The 27836-nt window shown below is 44.4% G+C and overlaps 1 protein-coding gene across 2 annotated transcripts in view; it reads right to left on the bottom strand.

The window, feature by feature from the left end:
- Window positions 1-27836, bottom strand: part of FGFR3 (fibroblast growth factor receptor 3) — a 78908-nt gene that overhangs the window by 4890 nt on the left and 46182 nt on the right. The window contains exons 5-17 of one of the 2 annotated variants that reach the window (XM_083150931.1): window positions 27252-27421; window positions 21743-21866; window positions 20344-20534; window positions 16694-16838; window positions 15490-15677; window positions 13366-13514; window positions 13162-13283; window positions 12963-13073; window positions 9282-9472; window positions 7607-7729; window positions 5551-5621; window positions 3245-3382; window positions 2961-3066 (exon numbers count right to left, since the gene is read on the bottom strand). In XM_083150931.1, coding sequence (XP_083007057.1) covers window positions 2961-3066; window positions 3245-3382; window positions 5551-5621; window positions 7607-7729; window positions 9282-9472; window positions 12963-13073; window positions 13162-13283; window positions 13366-13514; window positions 15490-15677; window positions 16694-16838; window positions 20344-20534; window positions 21743-21866; window positions 27252-27421 — 1829 coding nt within the window. The remainder of the gene's footprint in view (window positions 1-2960; window positions 3067-3244; window positions 3383-5550; window positions 5622-7606; window positions 7730-9281; window positions 9473-12962; window positions 13074-13161; window positions 13284-13365; window positions 13515-15489; window positions 15678-16693; window positions 16839-20343; window positions 20535-21742; window positions 21867-27251; window positions 27422-27836) is intronic. The other variant, XM_083151016.1, reaches the window with a different exon arrangement.

The raw sequence follows: 27836 nt of genomic DNA, 5'->3' as shown, positions 1-27836 counted from the left end.
CGCTGGGAAGAGCTGTGCGGTAGTAATCTAGCTCCCTCAGCTTTGATGCAATGCCTACACACATATTTATGTATCATAGTTGGGGCCATATGCGCTAAGTTTCAAAGGTGATAAAATGGAGAGTGATAAACAGCCAGCCAATCAGCTCCTAACTTCCATGTCACAGACTGTGTTTGAAAAATGTCAGACAGGAGCTGATTGGTTGGTTGTTTATCACTCTCCATTTTATCACTTTTGAAGCTTAGTGCATCTGGCCCTTGGCTAGATAAAGTGCCAACCAATCAGCTCCAGTCTTTTTTCAAACACAGCCTGTCACATGGCAGTTAAATTGGTACTTTATCGCTCTCAACTGTACCTCTTTCTGAGCTTTGATAGCCAGAGCCATCCCAGGCATAGACAGTATAGGCAAATGTCTAAGGGCATCTGGAAAGAACGGGTCCTGCGACATTGGATGCAGGTCAGCATTAGATAGTCGTTGATTGACAATCTGACGCTGTGTTGGTGATGGGGATAGGGCAGCGGCGGGCTCCGTTTTGAAAAAGGAGGTGTGTTGCTAGTGTTTAGGTGGTGGAAAGAGGACAGGGTTCACTATCGTAGCGTGGAAACTTCCTGGACTCAACAATGGGTGGCTTGAGCAGCACCATGTCTGCCCAATGGTGGGTGCTTTGATCCAATGCTACATCCTAGGATGCCCCTTGGATCACTGCAGAAGCAGGAGTCGTCTACTTGTAATAGACCGTGGCGGGGACTGGCGGGGAGGCGGTGGAGAGCTCTGTTGGAATGGGGTGCGCGAGTGTCTCGTGCGCGCACGTCATAGAACTTGATGGCAGATAACAACCACTTGGCCCATCTAGTCTGCCCCTTTTTTTAAACATGTTACCTCAAACCATATTTGATCCTTATTTCTTTGTAAGGATATAAATATGCCTATCCCAAGCGTGTTTAAATTGGGGAAGCGGTCATCTATTAGAATGAACTTAGGTCTACAGTCATTAGGTCGACCCCACTAGGTCGACTGGCAGGAAGGTCGACCTGACTTAAGGTCGACATGGACCAAGGTCGACATGACTAAAGGTCGAATTTGCATAAAGGTCGACATGAGGAAGGTCGACTGGTCATAAGGTCGACATGGGTTTTTCACTGTTTTTTGAGCCGACATGTGCCGACAGGCGGTATTTCATGCCCTACCATCCACTAGGGCGTGGTGGGAGAATAAAATAGTGTGCCGAGCGCAGCGAGGCACCGTGCCCGAAGCATCGCGAGCGAAGCGAGCGATGCGAGGGTCCGATTCTCATTGCCAACTGTGTCCATGTCGACTGTGTCGACATTCGGATAAAAAAACAGTGAAAAACCCACGTCGACCTTATGACCAGTCGACCTTCCTCATGTCGACCTTTATGCAAATTCGACCTTAAGTCATGTCGACCTTGGCCCATGTCGACCTTCCTGCCAGTCGACCTAGTGGGGTCGACCTTATGACTGTAGACCTAAGTTCATTCTGACAGATGTCCCGATTCCTTAAATTGTACTACTGTATTTGCCTCTACCACCTCTGATGGGAGGCTATTCCACTTATTTACTACTCTTTCTGTGAAGTAATTCTTCCACCACGCTGCGGGCACGGTGGTTCGCTACGCTCGCCACCTATTCTATTCTCCCTCTATGGTGGTTGTGGACCCCCACGAGGGAAAATAGCGGGATGCCGACTGTCGGGAATGCGTCCGCACCCTTTCCTGTTATTAATGAAACCCTGCCTGTAACATGACAGGTAGGAGCTGCTTGGCTGGTTGTTTATCACTTTTTGAAGCTTGATACATCTGGCCCATAGTCTTTCCTGGTATATTTTGTAATGTAGGCCATGCACCATTTTAGTTGCCCTTCTTTGTACAGTCTCTAATGTATTTATATCCTTCTGGAGATATGGCCTCCAGGACTGGACACCGTAATCTAGATGAGGTCGTACCAATGACCTATACAGTGGCATTATCGTGGTTGGCAGCTCTATCACCTGCCGCCGGCTGAATGAGTGGCACTACATCTGTACGCACTCTTGCACAGACAGGGAAAATCATTAGATGGTGAGGGAGTCGCAAATGGATTTGCAGATGGCCGCCGCTCAGCGATCCATTCGCAGGCTGGCGCGGAGCAGGATTGGTCTGGGCAGAGGCGATTTAATTGCAGGTCTCTACAACTTTGCACAGCAGAGATCAGGTCTGAATTAGTCCCATAGTCAATATAAAAAATATATTGCTCCCACTGAACCATAGTTCACACATTCTAGTACAAAGCCTCATAGGATTTATGTAGGATTTATTTTAAGAGGCAACTAAAAGTACAGCTAACATGCACACGGCATCGCCAGCATTGCCGACACTAAGCTCACCTCAGAAACACCATATACATGTACAGTGCATCTGGAAAGTATTCACAGCGCTTCACTTTTTTCACATTCTGTTATGTTACAGCCTTATTCCAATATGGAATAAATCAAATTTTCCCTCAAAATTCTACACTCAGTGGGGCAGATGTATTAAGCCTGGAGAAGAGATAAACGGGAGATAAGGTAAAGGGCCAGATGCACTAAGTTTCAAAAATGATAAAATGTAGAGTGATAAACAGCCAGCCAATCAGCTCGTACCTGCCATGTCACAGACTGTGTTGAAAAGGTAGGAGCTGATTGGCTGGCTGTTTATCACACTCCATTTTATCACTTTTGAAGCTTAGTGCATCTGGCCCAAAATGAGTTGAAGCAACAGCCAATCAACTCCCAGCTGTCATTTTTAAACACAGTTCATTGGCTGGTGCATTATCTCCTTTAACTTGATCTTCAGTTTATCTTTCCTCCAGGCATAATACATCTGCCCCTCTGGGAGCCACGGCACCTTGCACTCCATTACGGTACAGGTCCTCCTGCGAGGATTGCGGAAGGCCTTATGCAATGGATGACACATGGAACTTACATCAGTAGACGTTAGAGTAAGCGCTCGGTCCAAGTCTTCGACGAGCTGCTTAAAGGTCGGCCTCTGTGATGGGACAGCATGCCAGCACTCTCTCATTATCATGTACCTGGCAGAAAGAGGACGCAGATCATTAACAGCCGCAGATGCCTGAACATGCCACTCACAAAAAAAAAAGCAGACCAGCCTGTGACTCTTAAGCTGCTGAGGAACTACAAGTCCCAGCCTAATTCAACACAACACGCAGTCCTACAAGCGGAGAGAGACATCATAGACCGGCGACTTACAGCTCGTGGGTGCAATTGGCTGGCTTGTCCATCCTATGACCTTCTTTTAAGAGTTTAAACAGTTCTTCTACTGGGATCCCAGGGTACGGAGAACCCCCCAGTGTAAAGATCTCCCAGAGCAGCACTCCGAATGACCATCTGGGAAAAGAAATAGAGATTTAATATTCACAAGCTACTCTCCCCCGCTCGCCTTTGTCCGGGAGGAGGGAGCGGTGCATTGGTGTGCAGCCATGCACAGATAACTCTAGTAGAACTAATTGCCTGGGCCATTTTACTAGTTACTTGGAGAACTCTGCTGATCCTGCTCATTTGCAAAGAAAGCCGGGCACCACATCCAAACCTGAAACTGAGCATTTAATCAGACAAGTGACAGCTCATCCATTACCCCCAGCCCCTCTTTGTTGGGACTTCCACTAACGCCGAACTGAATGGAACAAATCAAATTATTCATGCACTAACTGGCCAGGCTGGAACACAGCACCGTGGGGCATGAATGGAGCGAAGCGATACCAAGCCATTGCCTAGAACCGGCGATTCCAGAGTCAATGAAAAATAATTAGAGATAGGACGCCTCCTGAATATTAACAGGTTAATACCAACTGAATGGATGTCAGACATTATGCTATGCAAGGGCACGCTCTGCAGCAAAGTGTTCTTCCTCTAGCCAAGTAGTTTTGGGATAGATTTTCAAATTACAGTATTCTAATGCCTCTCTTAGGGCCAGCTGTATCAAGCTTAAAAAAGTGATAAAGTGGAGAGTGATAAACAGATAGCCAATCAGCTCCCACCTGCCATGTTACAGGCTGGGTTTGACAAATGACATGTAGGAGCTGATTGGCTGGTTGTTTATTACTCTCCACTTTCACTTTTTGAAGCTTGATACATTTGGCCCTTAGGGGCAGATGCACTGAGCCTTGGAAGTGATAAAGCTAAAGTACCAGCCATCCAGCTCCCAACTGCCATTTTTCAAACACAGCCTGTAACATGATATTTAGGAGCTGCTTGGCTGGTACGTTATCACTCTGCAAGGCTGTGCACATCTCCATAAACCCATGTGTGCTTGTTCAACATCCCTTCCAGATGCACGGTCCTGACTCGCAGGTCCCGTGTGCAGAGATCCTATAATGTAAGATTGCGAGCAGGGCCCTCTAACCCCTGGAATTACACAGTCTTGTTTTAGTACTCTTGTGTGCACCTGTAAAGCGCAGAATACGCTGGTACCAGGACCCAGGTGTATAAAGCTTCAAAAATCGATAAAGTAAAGAGTGAAAAAAAAGCCAGCCAACCAGCTCCTAACTGTCATGTTACAGACTTGGTTTGAAAAATTTACAACTGGGAGCTGATTGGCTGTTTATCACTCTCCACTTTATCGCTTTTTGAAGCTTTATATATCTGGCCCAATGTCTAGGTCAGGCATGTCAAAACTGTGTCCCTCAAGCTCTTGTGAAACTACACATCCCAGCATGCCTTGCCATAGTTTTAGCATTCTCTAATAGCAAAACTATGGCAAGGGATGATGGGACTTGTAGTTTCACAACATCTGGAGGGCCATAGTTTGGACATGCCTGGTCTAGGTAGACAGTTTTAAGGCAGACAGGGTGGAGAGCTTTAGGGCGAGATGTATCAAATGGAAAATGCGGTAAAACCCCGGTTTTACCGCATTTTCCTATGTATCAAAAATGATACCGCAGTGAAGTGAAGCCTATGGGCTCCTTTTCGCCACCCGCCGACACCGGCGCAAACCCGCCGCCTCGCCGACCCCCCCTCTGGCTTACCTTCCTGAAGGGTCCTCCTGGATCCCGGAAGGTAAGCCCTGCCTCCCCCTAGTGAAGCAGCCGGACATCCTTCCGGCTGCAGGGGGGAGGATGAAGCACCAGGGACAGCATGCATAGCTGTCCCCGGAGTGAGGGGAGAGTGTGGCGGCAGGGAGGTGATGGAGACCCCCCGCACACCAGTGTACAGGTATCGCAGGGGGCCTCCGTCACCGCACCGCGATGCCAGCCGCATATGTTAGTACATATGCGGCAGCATCGCAGCGGGGGGGGGGGGGGGGGGGCGGCGATGTATTTTAAGACATCCCGCCCTTAATACTAAATGAATATTATGTCCAAATAAATGCTAAAAAATGATGAACAGCGATTCCATTAACAAGATGGCCGCCATCACGGACATGCCGTTAGTCTATGTTTGAGTCAGCATATTCATTTAATAATGACATCAGCTTTGTTCTTTTTCCACTGCAATATGCTTAGTTAGACCCAGACTTCTGCATTTTTGTGTCTGTAAGGAAAGATGATAATCCTTACACATCGCTCTGGTGCGTGTAGACACGGTCAAACAATGCTTCCGGAGCCATCCATTTCACAGGCAGCCGACCCTGTAATTGGGAAGACAAAAAGAGACTGTGCCGTCAGCACAAATTGCGCAGCCACACTGTCACCGTCCTATCAGCCCTCCTAATCCCTGTCTACAACATTCACTGCTGACCGCTGACTTCAGCTGCCTCCCAGGTAAAGAGAACGGCAATGGGTAAACATTCCCACAACAAGGGGAGACCCCCACCCCATCCGATAATACCATAATCCCCGAGGGCTCCCATCATCCCTGCGTGCAGTCCCCCGCCAGCATTTATCCAGCCTGCATTTACCACAACAAAACAAAAAACAACTATTCAATAACAGGCACCACATTGGGAACGGACAAGTGTTATGTTATTTACTGCGCTCGTTCTCATAATAAAACATTTATGTGTTTAGGTTACAATAACGCATATATTTATTTACCCCTATATGGTTTACATGTATAAGTGAAGAAAAAAAAAAAACAATGTTGTATAAGGTGTGCCCTAATGAAAAGGAGACTTTTGCTGTAGCGGCGTTCTATCTAAATCGCAGCGGGTTAATGTGTTTGCCGATAGATGGTGTGGCGGTTTTCCCAGTTGCGCATGTGTAGTGAGCGGCTTCACCGAAGTTTCTTCATTCCGGGAAAGCTGTTTTGCGCGGTCGAATGCATTATGGATTCCGCCAGATCAGCGCAAAGAGCCGTTATCCAGTTTCTCTGCGCAGAAGGCGAGCGTGCTTCAGAAATGTATCGCAGGATGAAGGCGGTGTACGGAGAGCGGTGTCTAGCGCGGTGCGCCATATTCCCGTGGTGTCAGCGTTATGAGGCGGGACGTGAAAGCATCAAGGACTTGTCACAGCCGGGGCAGATGTACGTTGTCACCAGCCTTGCCACGATTTCCGTTGTGGAGGATCTCATTCTCAGATGGTGCACTGTGCAATAAATGTGCTGATCTGGAGGAATCCATCTTGCATCTGACTGCGCAAAACAACTTTCCAGAGATGAAGAAACTGAGGTGAAGTCGTTCACTACAAATGCAGAACTGTGAAAAACACTGCAAATCATATTACCTCTGGGTACTAGAGACCAGGGCTGTGGAGTCGGAGTTGGAGCAAATTTCGAGTACCTGGGGTCGGAGTCAGCAAACAATGCACCGACTCCAACTCCGACAATTATAATTAATGACTTCTCTACGGTAAGAATAAAGACCAATGCATGCAGTGCCTCACGTAACCGCAAAACGAACACGTTAAGTGACCATGAAAAAGCATGCTTTTCATGTGCTTCACTATATGGCACGCAACGCACAATTCGGAGCACCAATACTTATAAATGTATTCTCCCTTGTAGTTTACAACTTATTTCCAACGTTTAATAAGGTTTTCAATACCTCGTTGGTAGAAATCACCTGGTGTAGACTCAAAAAATTCATTCAACCAAGCTCTCCCACCATACGCACAACATCTTTTTACGCGGATGAAGATCTTGTTTCATGCTCGGGGTCGTTTGTTTACCTTGGCTAAGCCATTCCTTACGCTGGTTCATATTGATGTACAGGCACCATTTTTCGTCGCCAGTAACGATTCGGTAAAGAAATCATTCCTTGTGTCCGTGAATTGAACGGTGACGAGCAAGCAAACCAGCGGACAAACATTGTGTTTGTCCTTTGCTTAAACTGTTCAATACAGTAGACTGTTGGCTTCCCAGCCTCTAGTTTCTGTAGTAATAATATGTATGTTGCCTTTCTTTCCTTCAAGGAATGTATCAAATACATTCGCATATTAATACAGAGGAGTCGGATTCGGGGTCGGACCATTTATCTACCGACTCCACAGCCCTGCTAGAGACAAAACTCCGTCACGGGCTGGTGGTCATTCCAAAAGGACAAACTGCTCGGGAATTATGTACAAATGTAAGTATGATATGTCTATCTTGGACATAGCAGTAACCAAATCCATACAACACAAGCTCTCCTGCTGCATTATAAATAGGTAAAAGGCTTTCTTATACCCAGTCACTCACGTTTGTGGTCTTCTTGTAGTAGTCTATGTTGTGAATGTCTCTGGCCAGCCCAAAATCTGCAATTTTCATCACATTATCATCAGTGACCAGCACGTTCCTGGCCGCCAGGTCTCTGTGGATGCACTGCAGGGGGGGTGGAAAACGCAATGCATTAATTAGCCTGGCCGGCAGACACACAAATCACAGGATGGCGATTCACTAGGACATAAATCAGTCTGGTGTTATCTGTACTTCGACTTCGTGTCTGTGCTATATCGCAGGGAGAACATCTCATACTGCTGCCAGCATAAAGATACAGTGAGATCACAAAAAGCGATTATAGCTGCATTGTTCTCATTAAGATATCGAGGGAGATGTACGAAGTCTTAGAGACTGATAAAGTACCAGCCAATCAGCTCCCAACTGCCATTTTATTTGAAATGAATGGCAATTGGGGGTATTCGGATTGGTACTTAGGGCCAAATGCGTCAAGCTTCAAAAAAGTGAGAAAGTGGAGATAAACAACCAGCCAATCGGGCCCTGTTATGTTCAAACCTAGCATGTAACATGACATTTTGGAGCTGATTGGCTGTCTGTTTACCACTCTCCACTTTATCACTTTTTGAGACTCGATACATCTGGCCCAAAAGGTCTCTCTACTTTAACGGTCTCCAATCCTTAGCCCCTATTATGCCCAAGGTTAGTTATATCGGCTTCTACCGGCACCTGGCCTTCGGAAACCCTGGCAGCCGAAGTTCTCCCGGCACCTTAACATGGAAATTTGTGTGACCACTGGTACAGTAAGACAGAAGAGTCTCCGGCGTACAGCAGGGCAGAATGTCTGATGGCTCTAGTTTAGATCAAGGTGTCTCTGTACTAAAATAACAATTTTGCTGACAGTTCCCCAGGAAACAGCAAAAAGTTTGCAACTTGTAGGTTATGGTAAAAGTCACCGTGTTCTGACAACTGGCTCAATTAGCCTTGCCGGCAGCACCGGATGCCACTGAGCTGTGATTTAGAAAACCTCAGGCGATCTGTGTTAGCGATGTCACAGCCCCTCAATCTCTCCCTGCTGTGAGCTCACGCAGAGGACAAAGGGTGGTTAGAACTGTCTGCAGTACCGGCCCCCCTCCCTCAGCCCCCCCCCCCATGACGGATGCTAGGCTTACAAAACAGAACTAATGTAGTGCCGCTTATCACTGGCTCATCGGGGGAGAATTTGATAAAAGAGCAAAGTGCTGACATTCCAGTGCATGGTCTGTATTCAGGAGAACAACGAGGCCACACATGCAAAACATTATCCAGCTACGGTGAGCGGGTTTAATAATAAGCAGAATAAAAATACAGTATTTCATTACTTATAGTTATCGGTACTTATGTAATATCTGGGCTCCCGTTTTTCTTATGAGGCCGCGTCCCCTCGCGGGGCTCGCTGCGCTCGCCACGCTTCGGGCACGGTGGCTCGCTGCGCTCGCCACACTATATAAAATCAACTCCATGCGTAATTGGATAGTAGGGGTATGAAAAAATGGGGTGCATTTAACATGGGAGCCCAGATAATACATAAGTACCTAGTTATCTACTGGGGAGACGCCACTTCTATGGGGCAGCGGTAATAACGGGCGGGAAGCAAGAAGGCTATGTACCGAGAGGACCCCACCGATTGGTGAAGGAACCAAGCTCAATGTAATCGTACCTTTTGCGAGGCCAGATACTCCATCCCGCGGGCGACCTGGTAAGCGCACGAGACCAAATCCTTGAAAGTCAGCTGCTCGGCGGGGATCTTACACGTGTCAAATGAATAGTCCATTCCGGGGGGGCGACGAGCCCTTAGATACTCCCTAAGGTTTCCTTTTGATGCATATTCCACCAAGACATACAGGGGACCTACACAGAAGAGAGAACGGATTACACCCATATGTCAGCACTGATAACCACAAATAAACACACAGGGGGCGAGTTTTAATACTTGGAGAGAGAACAGGCAATAACCAATCAGTTACTAATTGTCAATTTTCAAACACAACCCGACAATACGACACCGTTGGATCGACAGGGTTCTAGGTCGACATGGATGAAGGTCGACTTTGGGACTAGGTCGACATGGTTTTAGGTCAACAAATGCGTTAGGTCGACAGGTCAACATGGGTTTTTTCACTGTTTTTTTGAGCCGACATGTGCCGACAGGCGGTATTTCATGCCCTACCATCCACTAGGGCATAGTGGGAGTAAAATAGTGGGTACTTGTTTCCTAGCACGGCCACACCGATTAAGATCGGGGTGGTCGTGCTGAAAAAAATCGGTCGATCGCATCGCATGCGATTTGGTCGCATGCGATGCGATCGACGCGACCGACCGATTTTTGACCCGATTTTTTTCATTGAATCCAATGTAAATTGGGTCCCTGGGACCCAATTTTACATTGGATTCAATGAAAAAAATTCCCAACCCCCCCAAATTGAAGCGCGTAAACAGCAGCCCACGATAGACGCATACCCGAAGCGTGGCGAGCGCAGCGAGCCCGCGAGGGGCGGCGGTACGCGTCCTCCGACCTTTTCATGCCCTACTATCCACTAGGGCGTGGAGTGAGAATAGAATAGTGTGGCGAGCGCAGCGAGCCACCGAGCCCGAAGCGTGGCGAGCGCAGCGCGCCCCGCGAGGGGACGCGGATACCTTCATAGGTAAACGCGTCCCTTCGCGGGCTTCACAGGTGTCCGCGTCGCCACGGACACCTGTGAAGCCCGCAAGGGGACGCGTATAACTGTGAAGGTATCCGCGTCCCCTCGCGGGGCGCGCTGCGCTCGCCACACTTCGGGCTCGCCACACTATTCTATTCTCACTCCACGCCCTAGTGGATAGTAGGGCATGAAAAGGTCGGAGGACGCGTACCGCCGCCCCTCGCGGGCTCGCTGCGCTCGCCACGCTTCGGGTTGGCGTCTATCGTGGGGCGACGACGGGGACATCTATAATGTGAAATGGGTCATATGGACCCATTTCACATTTTTTGACATTTTTACACCATTTCAATGTTAAAAAATTTTTTAACATTGAATCCTATGCAAAAATCGGGGGCATCGCGTCGCATCGCGTCGGGACCAATGTTAATGGTCCCGACCGACGCGATGCCCCCGATATTTTACGTTTCCCGACAAGATTTCAATGTTAAAATATTTTTTAACATTGAAGTCTATGGAAATATCGGGGGCATCGCGTCGGTCGCGTCGGGACCAATGTTAATGGTCCCGACCGACGCGATGCCCCCGATATTTTATCCTAGCCGGCAAAATGGACCTGATTTCAAAAGAAATCGGGTCCATCGTGGGTAATCGTGTCCCTTAAGTAAGGGACACGATTACTCACGATTGTGGCCGTGCTAGGAAACAAGTACCAAATAGTGTGCCTAGTGCAGCAAGGCACCGTGCCCAAAGCAAAGCGAGTGAAGTGCGCGATGCGAGGGGCTGTGGTTGACTTCCAACGCTGTCCATGTCGACGGTGTCGACATTCGGGTCAAAAAACAGTGAAAAAACCCATGTCGACCTCGCGACCTAATGCATTTGTCAACCTAAACCCATGTTGACCTAGACACCTGTCGACATTCACCCATGTTAACCTAGAACCCTGTCCACCTAGTTGCCTGTCGACCCAACGGTGTCAACCTAATGACTGTCGACCTAAGTGGGGTCAACAATACGATCCACACCCTCACCAACATCTGCCACAAATTATGTTTAAAATCCACTCAGCCTAAAAGTAGCAGCCGCTACTATGGGCGAAGATGTTATTGTTACTACTTGTGGTGACGAAATCAACCGCCTCACAATAGTATGTGCATTACATCATTGTCTAATGTAAACATTTACTATTATTTAGTTTCTAGAAAAAGAGGTTACGCACGTGTTTCGCCAACTACAGACCGGCCACCTTTCTGATAGATTCAGGTGTTTTTAATTGCTACTACTGCTATGGGATGGGGGAAGTGTTTCTTCACAACAGCCATTTTTCCTTTTAATAAAATGTTTCCTACAATGAAGTATACTATTGTTCCAACTGATCCTAAGTTCCAGCCTAGTTACCTGGAGTGCGGTGTCAATGACTGCTTGGCCAGCAGTGTAGACAGCACCTTGTTTACAGGATGTGCTTGATCGTTCGGTTTCCCCGGAGGACGATACTCTATGCACAGCGCCACCTTCTACTCAGATTACACATGACTTTTGCTCTGGCAGCTAAACATCATTTCTGCCACACTTTTCCTGTAGTCTGTACCTCGTCATTAAGCGGCTGCTGTCTTGGACACGGTCATTTATTATCGATGCTAACTTCAAGTCCAGGATTTCCTTTATTACACATCATTTATCAAAAAGGCAAAGCACGGTGCCTCCGGTAAATCCGGACAGCCTCGCCAGTAGTGTGGGAAGAGGCCTCCGCATAGGGAGAAGGTCATACTGTATATTAAGGTTTTCATCAGTTCTAAAAAAACACAGTTTTCAGACTGGTAAATGTACATCAAGGAAGATGCACATGGAGGAGCGGGTAAAAAAATCTGTAAAACTATTTACAGATTGGTCTCCAGTGTCAAAATGGCATTTGCCATGAGCGGTCATGTTAAGGGTCTCCACCGGTTACACATCAGGAGGCGGACATCTTTTTTTAACTACAACAAACATTATGAGAGCCACTTGTCCTCCATTTACTTCCTCAGTGAAGTATTTACTAAAAGGCAATCAAACGGTCTAGGTTTTTAGTGTATCCATGCTTGGCCACAGGTGATCTTCACAAGGACCATACCTATGATAATAATATCTGTTGAGTTCTTGGGGGAATCGAGAAACATTTTTGTGTAATTTTTCAAGGCCAGACAAAGTGAAGGCAAGGGAGATGCATGAAAGTTATCCATGCTGAGAATGGAAAATAAGTTTAGATTTGAAGATATATTTAATATACTCCCATATACCCATAGGGCCCCAATTAATACAGTCTTATTTCTGCATAGTCTCATTTATGATTGCACGGATACTAGCGAATAGGTCATTGGTATTTAATATTACTTAACTCTCCAGTGAGGTCCTGCTACCGGTGCCAGCAACCGGATTCGGAGTCCTGTGCATGTACGAGGACCAGTCTACGCATGTGGATTGCACTTTCACCAGAGAGGACCTGGCAATGCACGACAAGCTTTAAAAAAAGCTGGAATGGCTGTGGTAGGGTCCACATTGCCGGTAATGGGGACCATATTGGACCATCTTTAGATGGCGTAAGTTGTAAAGGGGCTAAGTTTGTGGCTGTTTGTTAAATTCTGAAATGAGCACCTAGCAAATAATACCTTGCGGTTAAATGGGACCAGTACTTCTTTTTATGGCAGCCCTATAAACCAACCTACCATCTTGTGTGCAGGCACCCAGGAGATTAATAATATTTTTATGCTTTCCAATCATCTTCATCATTTCCATTTCTGAGACTAGGTCCGAGAGGTCTTTATCGGTGGCATCATCTGCAAACACGATGTCAAAGGAGATATTAATTACCCAGAAAGCACCAAGACATGGTGCATACACTTTATTGCTCTGTGTTACACTAACCTTTCAACATTTTCACGGCTACGGTGGAGGCTTTGTTTGGCTTTTCCTTATCAATACCGATCGCTTCAGCCATCACCACTTGACCAAAACATCCTTCACCCAAGGGCTTCCCTAAGGTCAACCTACCGGTAAGAGAGCACATGTAAGTATTCAACAAAACAATTTCTTTCAACCCAACGTTCGACTGGAAAGACTCGTACGCACCGAGTTCTTGGCAATTCCCACTTAGGGTCAGCTGGCAGCCCGAGTTCCGAAACATTGGCCAACATTGTCCCATCCGTTGAGGACAAGTGGGTAATTCTCACCAGGGGGGTATTGGAATTCATTGAAGAATTGGACTCCAGAGACACCTGCTTAAATAAAGAAAATAAAGGCGAATTATTGTCGACTGCTGCGCATGTTACAAAATAAAATCAAGAAAAGAAGGAAATAAAGGATATGGAGATGTTAAAAGACATAAACTAAATTATCGAGACCGCTTCCGGGAAGGAAAGAGTTTAAAGTGCTCTGTGTTTTTTTCTTTTTCAAGGATCTTATTGCCATCAATATGTAAATTAAATAAACTCATCACCATTTTTTTTTCTCTGGCTGCGAATACATTTAAATGTCATTACTATCATTATAATGAGCCACACAGCATGTTCGGGGAATTGTGCACCTCCAAGGTTACCGTGATGACAACTAACACATTGCAACATATGTTTCACAGAGCACTCTGATTATAAGCATAACACACTGGCCGATTATATCATTGATCGCATAGATTAAAAGGTCTGGTCAGTGTATCCAGTGAATCTCAGGCATCCGTAAGGTAGACAGGAACAAGTAAAGTAGATACATGTTAGAAAAAAAAAACGCAGGACAGTAAAAGTGGGAAAAGCAGTCACATATAAAAACAGATTATTGTGCAGTTTTAAGGAGAAATCCGTAAAAAAAAAAAAAAGTCACGTGCAGTCACGTGCAGCAATTTGTGTAATGTTCAAAAACCCTAACAAAATCAAATAAAGATTGGTAGATCAATCTAGTCCCTCATCATTTGCATTTATAAAAAAAAACAAAAACAGTCTCAGCAGGTTCCACTGCAAGGTAAAAGCCAGAAGACAGCTCCTCGTGATACCCAGTCTTGATAAATGGTGGCATTCATCCTGGTCTTTTATACAGAGCAACATAAAATTGGGGTAAGCTAAAATAAACGGAAAAAAAACTTTCCCCACTTTAAATAGAACACAGCAAAAGCCTTTTTAAAACAGAAGGTCTCAGTTCAAAAGTGTCTGCATTCAAAAAAAAAAAAAAGGCAAATGTTTAGATATTGTATCCACCAGTTAAATGCACCATCACTACACTGTATATTTTGTTATGGTCCCTTCATATATAGCAGCAAATTCCGCTTCACAGTAAATACAATTGCAGAGTTCATAAATGCTTTTGGATTTCATTGATACTTATTTGATTACAAACATATTATTACCGCCTATTGTACTCTCCAGTGTTGTTGTTTTGCGAGCGGCACAACACAATGGCAAGTATTCAATGCTCTAGATTCACCACTTTTTTTGGTGAACAGGGCTTTTTTTTTCAGCGAAACGGTGAATCTTTTCACCGAAAATGATATTCACGCTTAAAAATTAGTGACTAGCGGCACAGTATGTGCATGATGTCAGGTATGTATGACACCAATGTAATGGGTAATATATGACAGCAGACGGCAGAAAGTGTTGTAGAGAACGGGCAAACAAGGTTCTAAGCACAACCTGCTTAGAACCTCATGTTACACATAACAGGCCTAGAACATCAGTTATCGAACAGAACACTTAGAACAAGTAACAGGCACAACCAACCAACTTCGAGCAATAGGTAACAGGCCCGACCTACATCTGGAACAGCAGACCCAACACTTTGTTAGCTTACAACCTGCACACAGATCACAAAATCACTGTACGTCCAGCATCTACACTCAAGCATCTGCACGATGGGGGGTAGGGGGCGGTGCTGGGTCTTCCAGTTCCACAACATCTTAAGTTGCCTATAACAGTGACTATATAGGTGTATATGGGTTGTACACTGCAGGGGGCATATGACTAAACTTTTCCCTTACAACATATTATTTTTGTAATTTTACTTATGGAAAACAAGTAAATAAATAATATAGAAGGTAACGGTAGTAGATGCATTATTTAAGATGAAGGAAGAACACTGGATTAAGAACATGTAGCCCAACCAACCGGATTCCCAGAAGACCACCCGAGGTAGTAGACCTGAAGCTGAGGGATAGGCAAGGTATAGGATAGGATGGAGAGTCATAGTAATCTTGTATCTACTTTCTGTTACCTGTCTCTTCAGCGGAAACTTCGAGACCTTTTGCACGGTTGGCGTGTTCATAGCCTTCTTGGAAGGGGCTTTCATTCGGTAGGTGACAATAATGATGATGACCACCAAGAAGAAGACGACCGCAGCGGAAACCACAATAAGGATACTGACTGAGCTGGAGGAGGTGGCTTCCACTTTCACAACCGGCTCTATTGAGATGAAGAGAGAGTTCTAAAGCTCAGAAGAACTCATATCAACAAGATGTAATATAGGTGACTGTACTAGAACCACACCTGCACAAATGGTATAATCAAAAAGTCACCACACCTAGACCACTAGGGTTTGGGAGATATTCCCCCAGCTGGCAGCTGCATCTGATGCCATTTCAGGTCTCTAACTATACCATACGCATTTTACATTTGAGCATCTCCAGGCAGTAAACCTTGAAAATGCCCTAGTAGTAACACAGTTTTAGAATACTAAGCCTAAAAAACAAACCAGTTGGATATAAAAAATATTTCTATGGCCTTACAGAGCATGAAGATATTAGAATGATTAAGAAATATACAGTAGAACTACTATTGAAATTACTTGCAGATTAAGGTATACATAATTTACAAATGGTGTGGTGACTAATTGATGTGTATATGTCACATTTCCATATCAGTACCGTATAGAGACCTAATGACTATACATACAAACATACTACAAAACAGTACATTCATCTGAAAGGGAAACAAGTGAAATTAGCCTGGAGCAGAACGCATGCCGGAGGTGAGACACCAAAGCACAGGGCAAGGAACAATAACTACTTGATTTAAATGGAGTAGGGAAAGAGCTGAAAGAGATAATTTAACATACTTACATAATTGTATTATCAAGATAAATCAAGAAAGATATATGTACAGAAATGCCAAACTTCATGACACCAAATCCAGCCCACCCACTCTATTGCTGAAGTTCTCCAGTCTCCCACCTGGAGACCGCCATTGTGGGACATGAACCAATATTCAGTTTGACTTAGTAATACACTCAAAGGGTACACAGCCCATGGAAAAGGGTATTTGCGGCAGCGAAATAAATTGCGAAACGCGTGCAGCAACTAACCAAAATTATATGAGGCCAGTAATTCTAAACGTCCCATATAAACTGACGCATCTAGGTTTCTGTTTGGCACTTCTCAAGTACATGGAAAGCATCACCCAAAAGAAGCGAGAGGGAATACCTGGTAGAACGGTCAGCCAAGCAGTGTGATGTGAATAGCCAATAGAATTCCCAGCCAGGCAGGTATACTGCCCAGCATCCTCAAAAGACACATTGCGCAAAACCAGCACCTCAATATCCTTATCCGAGGAGTATACACCCGTAGGCTAAAAAAAGAATGGAAGAAATGAAAAATAAACCAGGAAGAGGGCAGCAGGGGAAACTAGAAGAAAGTTAACAATACACACAAAAACAAAACATAAAACAAAAAGGAAGCGAGAATCCAAGCAGGACGCTCTACATTGGAACCCAAACAGAAAAAAACTGATCACCTGTAAGAGAAAGATACCCTTCACCAGCGATCTCCAACCAACATTGCATGCAAGCAGATGAGAACTGAAAAATGGACCCACAACGCAGCATTCCGTTTTTTGGGCAATTTTGACTCAATGTTCAGCTTGGCTAAAAGCTATAAGCCAAGAATATTCCCAGATTCCGACCTTTAACTTTCATGAAGGTACACGAAAGTTCATCACAGGGCAGGAGACAGGGGTGGCAGTTGCTGATTTCCCTGTCCTGTACTGACTGAAGCATGGAAGCCATTTTGTTAACTTGACCAATACTCTTGAGAATATAGCCTATGGACACCCTATGCACCAGTCACATGTCCAACCATGTTACTGGTTCAGGATAAATGGTCTGCATTCTCATGAGCATTGCATTTGGCCCTTAAAATGGCTTCCCCCATTCGGTGTAGCCTAATATTGTTTCTAGCACAAATTTGTTTGGACGTTTCACAAGCTAGAGTTACTTATCACTTTATCTAGTGATTTACGTATGCAATTATTTTGTTTCTACAGTTAGGACTTGCGTGTTTATTTGAATGCAACGGCAACTGGTTGTGGGCATTTTTTTGTTTTTCACAGAAACACCAATGGCTGCAGAGTTGTCGAGATCATCCACGAGCAGAAACCAAAGACCCAAAGAGTTTGCAGGATGCTATTTGTCAGCTTGGGAGCTGTTTCAAGACCACGGGCCCAGTGCCTGTGCTTTACCTGCTGTTGGTTCACCTGCCGATGGTTCATAAATGTTGAGCCAAAATGATGCTTCGGCTACGCCTACCGAATTGTTAGCTCTACACAAATATTCTCCTTCATCGTTTGCTGTCACATTGTACAGAAACAGGCTAACATCAGCTTCTGATAAACTGCTTATCCACGTCTGCAGGAACAGACAAACACTCAGAACATTGCTCTAGAATTCTGTTCATCGTCAGTTGCAAGAGAAGAGTGACGGGGCAAGGCCTTTGCACAAGAGTCAGCGTTCTGAGCAAGTGCATTCGGGACACTCTCTCTGCAGTTCTTGTTGGGCTACAATCACCCCTACTGGGAATTGTGGATCAATCAGTAGAGTGAAAACAGCACTTCCAAATACGTTAGATACATTGGAAGTAAGAATTGGAAAAACGAGCAGGGGTCGGATGTAATAGCGTCAGAGTTCAGCGGCTGTAGCGTTGCCAGCCAAACTGGGATGTTTTTATAAAGGGGCAATCATTTACAAGGCAAAACCATGCCCCTGTAAATAATTGTATCTGGCATGGTGGCTAAACTCAGACGCTCTTACATTAGGGCCCAAGTATTATTTCTATATATATGTAACCTTATATAATATTTAGCGCTGCGATGTCTAACTGAAACATAGCATTATTACATAATCACTTGAACAGTTACAGTTAGTATTAATATAAGGCTGTGTGAGAGGGAAGAACGTTCCATATATCCTCCCCTGCCTGACTGACGCAAAGGCCAATCTGTCACAGACAATAGATCTAGAGGAGATGTATAGAACCGCAAAGAGAGTACCAGCCAATTAGCTCCTGCCATTTTTCCAGTGCAGCCTGTAAAAAGACAGCTAGGAGCTGATTGGTTGTTACTTTATCTCGCTCTTCAATGTTTGGTACATATCCCGCCTAATCTTTCAAGATAAGTTAAGGCCCATACACACTGGGTGATTTTCAGCTCAGTTTGCTCGTTTGAGTTGCTTTCAGGTCAAAAGCCGCCCAGTGTGTATGGTGCAGTGATGAGATGTGAGCACTGATGCGCGTCTCCCTCATCATCGCTGGCCCGGCCATTCATCCTGAGTGACGGGATGGACGACTTTCCATAGTGTCCTGAAAGTCGTCGTCCCCCAGGAAAATCGCTCAGAAGGGCAAACGATCGCACAGTTTGTATGCATTGAGCGTTCTTCAGCGCAGCGATTTTCAACATCATCATTGTCCATACACGCTGGGCAAAATCACCCAATGTGTATGGGCCTTTAGTTAGATGAATGTGGCCTGTTCCACTTAAAGTCAATATTTCGAGCTTCCTCTGTGCCCAGCACAGTCATGAAAAATAAAATAAAGCGTCCTATTTTCCATTAAGTGATTCAGCTGACAGCACACCATAAAACAAGCTTTAGTGATGGACTGTGTCCTGCGCCTGAGCCGAACAGATGCTCTTTCAATTATCAGGAGTTAAAAAACAGGATTCACAGACTGAGTATTTGCAAGGCAATAGTCTGCAATCGCCGGAGACTTTAACAGGAGAGGGTTATCGAAATTTCTAATTAAAAAAAGACAGGTGGGGCGTTTCCCATATCCACCAATCAGATTCCAGCTATACATTTTATACAATGTACTAAAAAAAAAAAATGCTAGAATATGGTTGCTATGGGCAACACGCTTGCATTCTTAAGTAGGTGGGATTAATTTCCCACTTAGATGGCGCTACTGCAGAAAAATAGACATTTTTAAATTCATGCAAGTTCTTATCATACATCATATTATCGCCATCATCATCATCGGAGCACACCTGACGGTACAATTTCAATAAATAGATGTAATAAAAAATAGGTTTGATAATGAAATTATGGGTATCGCCCCAAACACAGTGGACATACTGTACATTTATCAGGTTGCACAGAGCTGGCTTAATGCTAATTTGCCAATGTTAACCACCCTTCAGTAAACCAGCTAGCAGGCCTAGCGGTTCCATTGTTTAAATAAATGGCAAAGTTCCACCTTTTGTAGGTCACATGGTGTTATGCAGCTATGGGTTGGTTTTGTACCGGAAGGTGCTGCTGCTCTATATGGCTATAAACTGGTTTCAATCGGCTATAGGGTGAAATTTACTAAGATGTGAAATACACTTCACAGGTCATGTTGCTATGGCCAACCAATCAGAAGTTACTTCTTATTTATTTACCACCCTCTAGAAGATAGTAGACAGGATGTGATTGGTTGCCCATAGCAACATGACCTGAGAAGTGTATTTAACATCTTAGTAAATTTCACCCATAGGCTAATTTGCTATGTAAGCCACTGAAGTACAGTAAAAAAAAAAAAAAAAAAAAAACACGCAAAAAAACTTGTTACGTTACTTAACGATTTTGTGCAACTAATAAAAGGGATCAATAAAGTTTTTCAATCAATTATTCTAACACAACATTATATACATGGAAAACAAACAACACAAACAGAAAAATAATAAAAAAGAAAGAACAAAACAGTGTATATATTACTATTGTAAAGCGCAACGGAATCTGCTGCGCTATATAAGAAACTGCAAATAAATAAATAATAAATATATACACACAACAAAAATAATAAACCATGATTAGCTCGAAACCAACCTTTAGAATCGATACGTATGGGTCTCCGTATTGCCCGTATTTGCTACCATTAATCTCCACATGCTTCAGCCACTGGATGTGAGGCTGTGCATCGCTGTAAACCTTGCAATGAAACTCAACGTCGCTCCCAACCACGACCGTTTTATTGGCAGGGAGCCCTGCCTGAAGTATGGGTCGGTGAGAAGATCTCTCTGAAAGGGTGAAGATTCAGATATTTAGGTGTTATTATGCCTCCTGCCATCGCCAAGTAGCGGGGATTTTGTACTAAAATAAAAACTACTAAAGCTGTAGGATGCTGGAACTTTCTCCATAAATGCTAATTATTGCCCTCAGCAGAAACAGTTGAGTCTTCCATATCGAACATTCTTGGGAGCAGAAGTATTTAGAATTTTTCTGCTCCAAACCACATGTACGCAGATTTATTTTTTTATTGGGAGCCAATCAACCTACCGGTATATTTTTGGAATGTGGGAGGAAACTGGAGTGCCCGGAGGAAACTCAACCAAGCACGGGTATAAAACAACACAAAATGTAGTTACCCTTATTTCCTACTGCTGTACAAAACATCCTAAGGAACTTCCTTGCCAAAACTTTATTGCCCTCAGCATGTTGAGTCTTCCATATCCAACATGCTGGGGAACAGAAGTTTTTAGAATTTTTATGCTCCATACCACATGTACGCGGATTTATTTTTTATTTTTTTGCTGGGAGCCAATCAACCTACTGGTATATTTTTGGAATGTGGGAGGAAACTGGAGTGCCCGGAGGAAACTCATCCAAGCACGGGTATAAAATAACACAAAAAAAGTTAGTTACCCTTATATTCCTCTACTGTACAAAAAATCCTAAGGAACATCCTTGCCAAAACTTTTGGCAGGCCTATCTACCTTTCGTTGGACCTACATAAAAGTTTCTCGTCAATGTTGATTGTACGTGAGATTTGGATTCCTCCGAAGCCCGCTCCTAAGAGAAGACGTTGTGGCTAGTGGAGCCCAGTGTACAAACATCTCTGGAGAAATGTATGTGTGCAGGTCCAACAGAAGACGGAGAGACCTGCCAACGGCTTCGCAATGCCCCGGGTTGATGGAGCTATTGGATATCTATTATACATGTGCCAAGAGCACAATTTCCTTATCCAACCTTTGCAGAAAGCACATAAACAGGACTAACAAACAAGCCAGGTTTTGTATGGGCAGCACACGTACACCGGTCTCCTTCAGCAGGCGGAAGGGACGGAGAGTCACAAACAAGGAGACTTCTCAGAAACACTCAGGCGTATAAATGACATTCTCCCTGAATAAACATCATTATGAATGGACGGAACAGACCGATGTTGGAGATGAATAAGTAAGAGCCACAGCGGAGATTGCAGGAATGATCCATGCCATGGGAAACCTACCTAGCACATCCAACTGGAAGGTCTTTATAATCGTTCCATACTTGTTCTCCACCACACAAGTATAGTTGCCTTTGTCCGATGGGACCACGCTCTCCATGACCAGGCTCCACTGCAGGTGGCGGAGCTACAAAGGGGTGGAAGGTAAAAGTAAATACAATGTTAGTCCATAAGTCAGGCGTCAAACCAGCCATACAATAATAAACAATAAATAAAATATTCTCATATATATTTGCTGCTTTATCTCTTTATCGCATCTCTTTCATATTTTTACATGTGTATGTTTATTGGATTTATCTTTATTTATTAACAGTAAATTATACAAATCGCACACATATTTCACAGCGCTTTACAGAGAATCTTTGAACATCAGTCCCTGCCCCAGAGGAGCTTACAATCTATATTCCCTACCACATGTACACGCACACACAAACATTCTAGAGTTAATTTTGTTGGGAGCCAATTAACCTACCAGTACATTTTGTGGATTGTGGGAGGAAACCGGGGTACCTGGAGGAAACCCACACAAGCACGGGGAGAACATACAAACTACACACAATTAGGGCCATGGTGGGAATCTAACCCATGACCTCCGTGCTGTGATGACTAAACAACACCTGGTAAACACATGTAAACCATATATTACACATACAACATTCATTTATTAGTAATATTTCACTGATTAAGCTGTAAATACAGAAATAAAACAAGTGGATTTAATTGCAACTTGTCTATTGGCATTTTGATTCCATTTTGACCAGTTTGTGCTGCTCTTGGCCAGGACTGTGGCTTAGCCAATTACGTCCCGTTAAGGCTTTGCACTTTGAAGAGCTGTTTGACCAGAGAAGCCGCAGCTAACCAGTATGGACAGCACCAGGAGCAGACATGTTCCCTGACGTGCATTACTGGAAATCTCCGTGAGTGTAATCGTCTCTGTCACCCGTCTCTCCTTGGAGACAAACATTCGCTGACCCGCTCTGGAACCCAGGTCTGGTTAGACTACACAGGAGTCTGGGAAGGGATAATCCGCCACTTTTCCTGGGTCATTCAGTGCACGCAGATTTACGGTAACAGAGATTCCAGCAAGGATTTAAATATTAAAGCTCTTTGTAAAATCGGCGATGGAAAGTCATATGAAATTCTTGCAGACGGTCACCTGAAGGAGAGGATCACATACGTAGCCGCGTTCTACTTTTATTGTGGCGGATGGGGGCTTAGTACGAAGTATAAATGGGAAAAAAACAGTAAAAGGACCAGATGTCTACTCTTATCGCCTAACAAGTACTAGATCACTGAACAGTTTCGCTTTGTTAGTTCATAGTCCCCACTAACCTGTTATTGTACTTAAGGTTCGCACTTGGGGCCAGATGTACTAAGCTTGAAAAGTGATAAAATGGAGTTCCTAATTCAAGGCTTAGTACATCTCGCCCTTAAAGTTGTCATTTAGTTTTGGATTACTCCCTCTCTAGGACATTTACGACAGGGATTTACGGCCATCACGCACAGCTGAATAAGAGTTACTATAATGACATGCTCCTAGCCCGGTTTCCGCAGCGGGGATCGGCCATGACACCTCCAAGCAAAATGGACAACGGAACCATTGTTCGGGTCCCAATTCGGCGTGGGCAGCGTTTACCAGTTCTCTAGGCTGCAAACATACGCAGCCTAACGAACTGGGCTGAATCAGGCCCAATATTCGTCTGTACACACTTTAACCCAAATATGCATTTCGCCAGCTTGTGTAGAACTAAAGGTGTCAGCATGCCTTGCCAAAAAAAGTTTTTATTAAGTAGTTAGCCTGTTTAATGTAGTAATCATTGCAATTAACATTAAACAAAAAGGAGGGAGACGTATCAAACCCTGAAGAGAGATAAAGTCGAGGAAGATGAAGTATCATTCAGATTGCCATGTTACAGCCAATTGGTGGGTACTTTATCTCTCTCCAAGAATTGATACATCTCCCCCACTATGCTGTTAAGAGTCTATATTAGTTTCTCGTCTTACTCCTCTGTACATAATGGTCCCATAGAATATTCGGCATAATGTTTCCCAGGGGTCCGCAAATGGTAAAAGCAAACATCGAGAAAGAACAACTGGTTCTAATCCATTATTTAAAAGCATGTCTCTGTCCATCGACTTCACCGTGTGCAGACATATAAGCCAGAGGTCTGTACAAACTTAGCAGCCAAGCTGCATATATTAAATAGTAGGGACTATTTTACTCTGATGGAGACAAAGTGTTTATGTGTCAGAGGCTCCGGTGCTCGGATTTCACACATTTTCTCCCCAAAATGAGATTTTATCTGGCGCAGAGTTTGTGTCTGGAGCCTGTCACCACTGTGCTGGGGAAGCTGTGTGACTGGCCTCGCTAACATGGGGGTCAAGGGCTGCGCTGAACGGGGTGGCCTACTGATCTAGGCCCATTTGCTTAAGCCTGTCTGGCTTCCAGACACAGTACAGGAGTGTTACTGCCCCACAGACAGGAGGAAACGAGAACACTGTACATCAGTACTGGAGAAGTCCGTGTGGTGGATTATATTATTCTATAACTTGTATTCGGTATTATTCCCTACCCGGCATTCCATGTATACATGAAATCCTTAGCTATCGGCATCATCCCGTATTTATAATGGCGCCATAAGGGATCCGCAGCAACCGATTAAAGTGTAATTTAAAGGCAACACCGTCACTGCAGGTAAATCCACCAATCCGCACAGTTGATGTTTGCAAGCCTGCCAGTCACTCCCTGCCTGTCCAGTGAGGAAGATCCTTCCACCAGCATGGCAGCCTGGAAATTTCTGAGGGGATTAGTTTTTTTAATTTAAAATTTTTTTTTTTTTTTTTTAGCATCAACACTATGTGAGGAATATTATTTAGCACAGAGTTTCACAGCCCTTCGTTATATAGTCAAGTTGCGGCTGTTCCACTTTCTCACACTGGACCAGATGCACCAAGCTTCAAAAAGTGATACAGTGGAGAGTGATAAACAACCAGCCAATCAGCTCCTACCTGTCATTTTTCTAACTCAGCCTTTATTAACACAGCAGTTAAGAGCTGATTTTATCACTTTTTGAATCTTGGTGCATCTGGCCCACTATCCCCGAAAGTAAATCCGATATACAGCTATAGCAGGTGGAATTCCAGTAATCAATAAAGGGTCTATGTCCTAAGCTGTTGAGAGATCAAGTGGAGAGAGAGAAAGTACCAGTCAATCAGCTCCTAACTGTCATGTTCCAGGCTGAGCTTGATCGCTTGCTACAGGCAACGTTTACACTTGGTCACTATCCAATGTTTGATACATCTGCCCCTTGGTCAGGTCTCAAAAACTTTTAAAACCAACTGTACACTGGGTTTTTTTCTCCCTCAGTGGGAATCAGTAAGTCTGCTTTAATGCACGGCCTGGCCTAGTGATTAGAGGACAGGACGCCCAGATAAGGAAAGACACTGCTGCACTGCTTATCCGCTCCCTGGCTGATACGCTTTGTCAGACGGGGCTTTGTAATGACATTCCTTTGGCTTAAAGCTTTGGAGATGCAAGTGCGAGACAGAAAATATTCCTTTAGTGCCAGTCGTTTTAGTCCCATGGCTAGGGCACAGGTCACATGCTCGGGATTAGACGTCTCTGTGGGCACGGGGGCTGCCAACCCTAACTCAGGGATGAATGTGCTCAGTGTGCAGGCCTAAGCTATGCACCCGCGGGCACGAATGTTCTGCGATTCCCATGCATGTCTAATGCAGCTTAACCGCATGCAAATGGATTTAATGTTCTAATGAGCCCGTACATATTTGTGTGTATTAGACCAGCTTGCCTAAAGTAATCAGCTTCAGATGCACTAAGCTTCAAAAGTGATAAAATGGAGAATGATAAACAACCAACCAATCAGCTCCTGCCTGACATTTTTCAAACACAGTCTGTGACATGGCAGGTAGGAGCTGATTGGTTGGTTGTTTATCACTCTCCATTTTATCACTTTTGAAGTTTAGTGCATCTGGCCCTCTGTCTTTTTACAGATTTGGTTTAATAACGCTTCTAATACAGACAAGTGGGCATTACCCATAGCAACCAATCAGATTCTGTCTGACATTATCTAGGCTGCAATACAGAAATGGCAGCACAAATCTGATTGGTTAATGTGCCAAACACGTCTTCATTTCATTTGTAGAGATTTTGGAAAATCTACCCCCCAAGGCTTGATACATCTCCCCCCTGGGAGTTCATAGTAAGTGCAATAGGGGTGATTAAGAAGCAATTATTTTTACATGCGTTTGGCTAAGATGCTGTTCTCTCAGGGAACCCCGATAGGTTGGCAGCAAAATCGGTCAACCCCATATGTTTAACATGCATTATGTCGATATGTAAAACCTAATGTCGACAGATACAAAAGATTGACAGGTTCACTTTTTTTACATGAAAATGGTTGATGTATTTTTAAATTACCGGTATGTATTTTTTGTAACGTCTGTAAGAATAGATGGAATACTGCTTAAAAATAGCATTTTTAGGAGAACGGTCAAATGCAGTTATTTTAGGAAATCATTTCTATGGCTTTCTCCGCTCCTGCTCCAGTAGAATTCCCAGCTCCACGCAGTGTCTACACAAGGGATTACGTGGAGTCTGTTGGCACAAGATACAATGCAACCACTTTCGCCATCACGTGAATCATGTGACCAGGCTGTGACCTGAACGCTGCAGGGTCGTCGGCTCGCTCATCCCCATTTATCAGTGGAAAGCATTGCAACGCCTTTTCAGGGACTTAACATTTTTTTGCAGCTTAACGCGTCAATAACATGAGCGAGAGACCAAAATACATTATACACGGCACAGACCGAGAACATTTCTCAATTGCAAAATTGCAGGCACAGAGCAAAAAGGCTGCAAGAGGCGACACCAAGCGCGCCAAACTAGCCCTACCCGCGCCACTGGGTTCCAATGAAAGCGGGCAAATGATGAGTCCGTGCGGTTGGTCCTAAGGAGCTACGCCCCGCCGATCGCAGATCTCATGTTAAAGTGGACGTACAATACACATGTATGTAAGCAAGACATTTCACACATTGAGAAAGATGTATGTACAGTAAAAAACGTGCACAGAATAATAGAAATGTATATGTACCGCATATATTTACATTGGCTGTGCAGCGAACTTTATACAGCCATTGTTCTCTGTTATCAGTCATTTCAGATACAGTGATTGGACTTCCTGAAGCTTAGGAAAAAATGCTACCGTCATGATTACAGTATCATCTGTGTTCTGTTAGCATGGGATCAGGCTCCTGAATCCTGTCCATTTTACAGAGCCTTGTTGCCTACCCCCTGGTCACTACAAGGCTGGTACAACAAACATGACTGCATGGTGACGTTCTCTTGTAGTGAGTATGACTCAGACGCTGAAGCCAGCGTACGGTGTTTGAATATACCATACATAGATATACTACAGTTTTCCCATAATGCAGGGAGCATACGTATCGGGCCCAGATGTGCACCCATAAAGTGTGCCGTAGACACAGAACCTACCTTGATGCCCCCAATTCGATGCTCCCCTCTGAATTCTTTTCCGTTCTTCAGCCAGTAGATGGTGGGCTGGGGCTTGCCAGCAGCAGGGCAGCGGAACCGGACAGTGCTAGCGGCTGGAACTGCTTGGAGCCTCTTCTCCATTTTCTCTGGCTGCGTCCAGTATGGGGGTTCTAGATGAAGATAAATGGACATACTTACAAATTGCAAGAAAGAGCTGTTCTGGTATGTTGGGATGTGGCATTGGAAGAAACACCCATGGTGGTTACCTTATGGGTTCCATCATTACGAACGGGCTACAATACAATGACATAGATAGTATATCTATAACAGCTACCTGTTACAATGCTTGATCAGCATTATAAACGGTTTAATGCTAAAAATTTTAAGTAGATCTTGCTGTTTCATAAGACTGAGCCTATTAACACCCTATGGAGGATATTTATCAACGCTTGGCAAGAGATAACATGGGTCTACATACAGTAGACAGAAATAAAGCATCCACCTATCAGCTCCTATTTGCCATGTCACATGACAGGAGACGGCTGGTTGGTAGACTTAGGGGGGGGTCTATGTATTAACCATTTT

The sequence above is a fragment of the Crinia signifera genome, chromosome 1 (assembly GCF_055691185.1).
Source record: "Crinia signifera chromosome 1, ASM5569118v1, whole genome shotgun sequence".
NCBI classification, from domain to species: domain Eukaryota; kingdom Metazoa; phylum Chordata; class Amphibia; order Anura; family Myobatrachidae; genus Crinia; species Crinia signifera.
The sequence above is the reverse complement of the archived record's forward strand: the minus strand, read 5'-3'. Positions and strand labels throughout refer to the sequence as shown.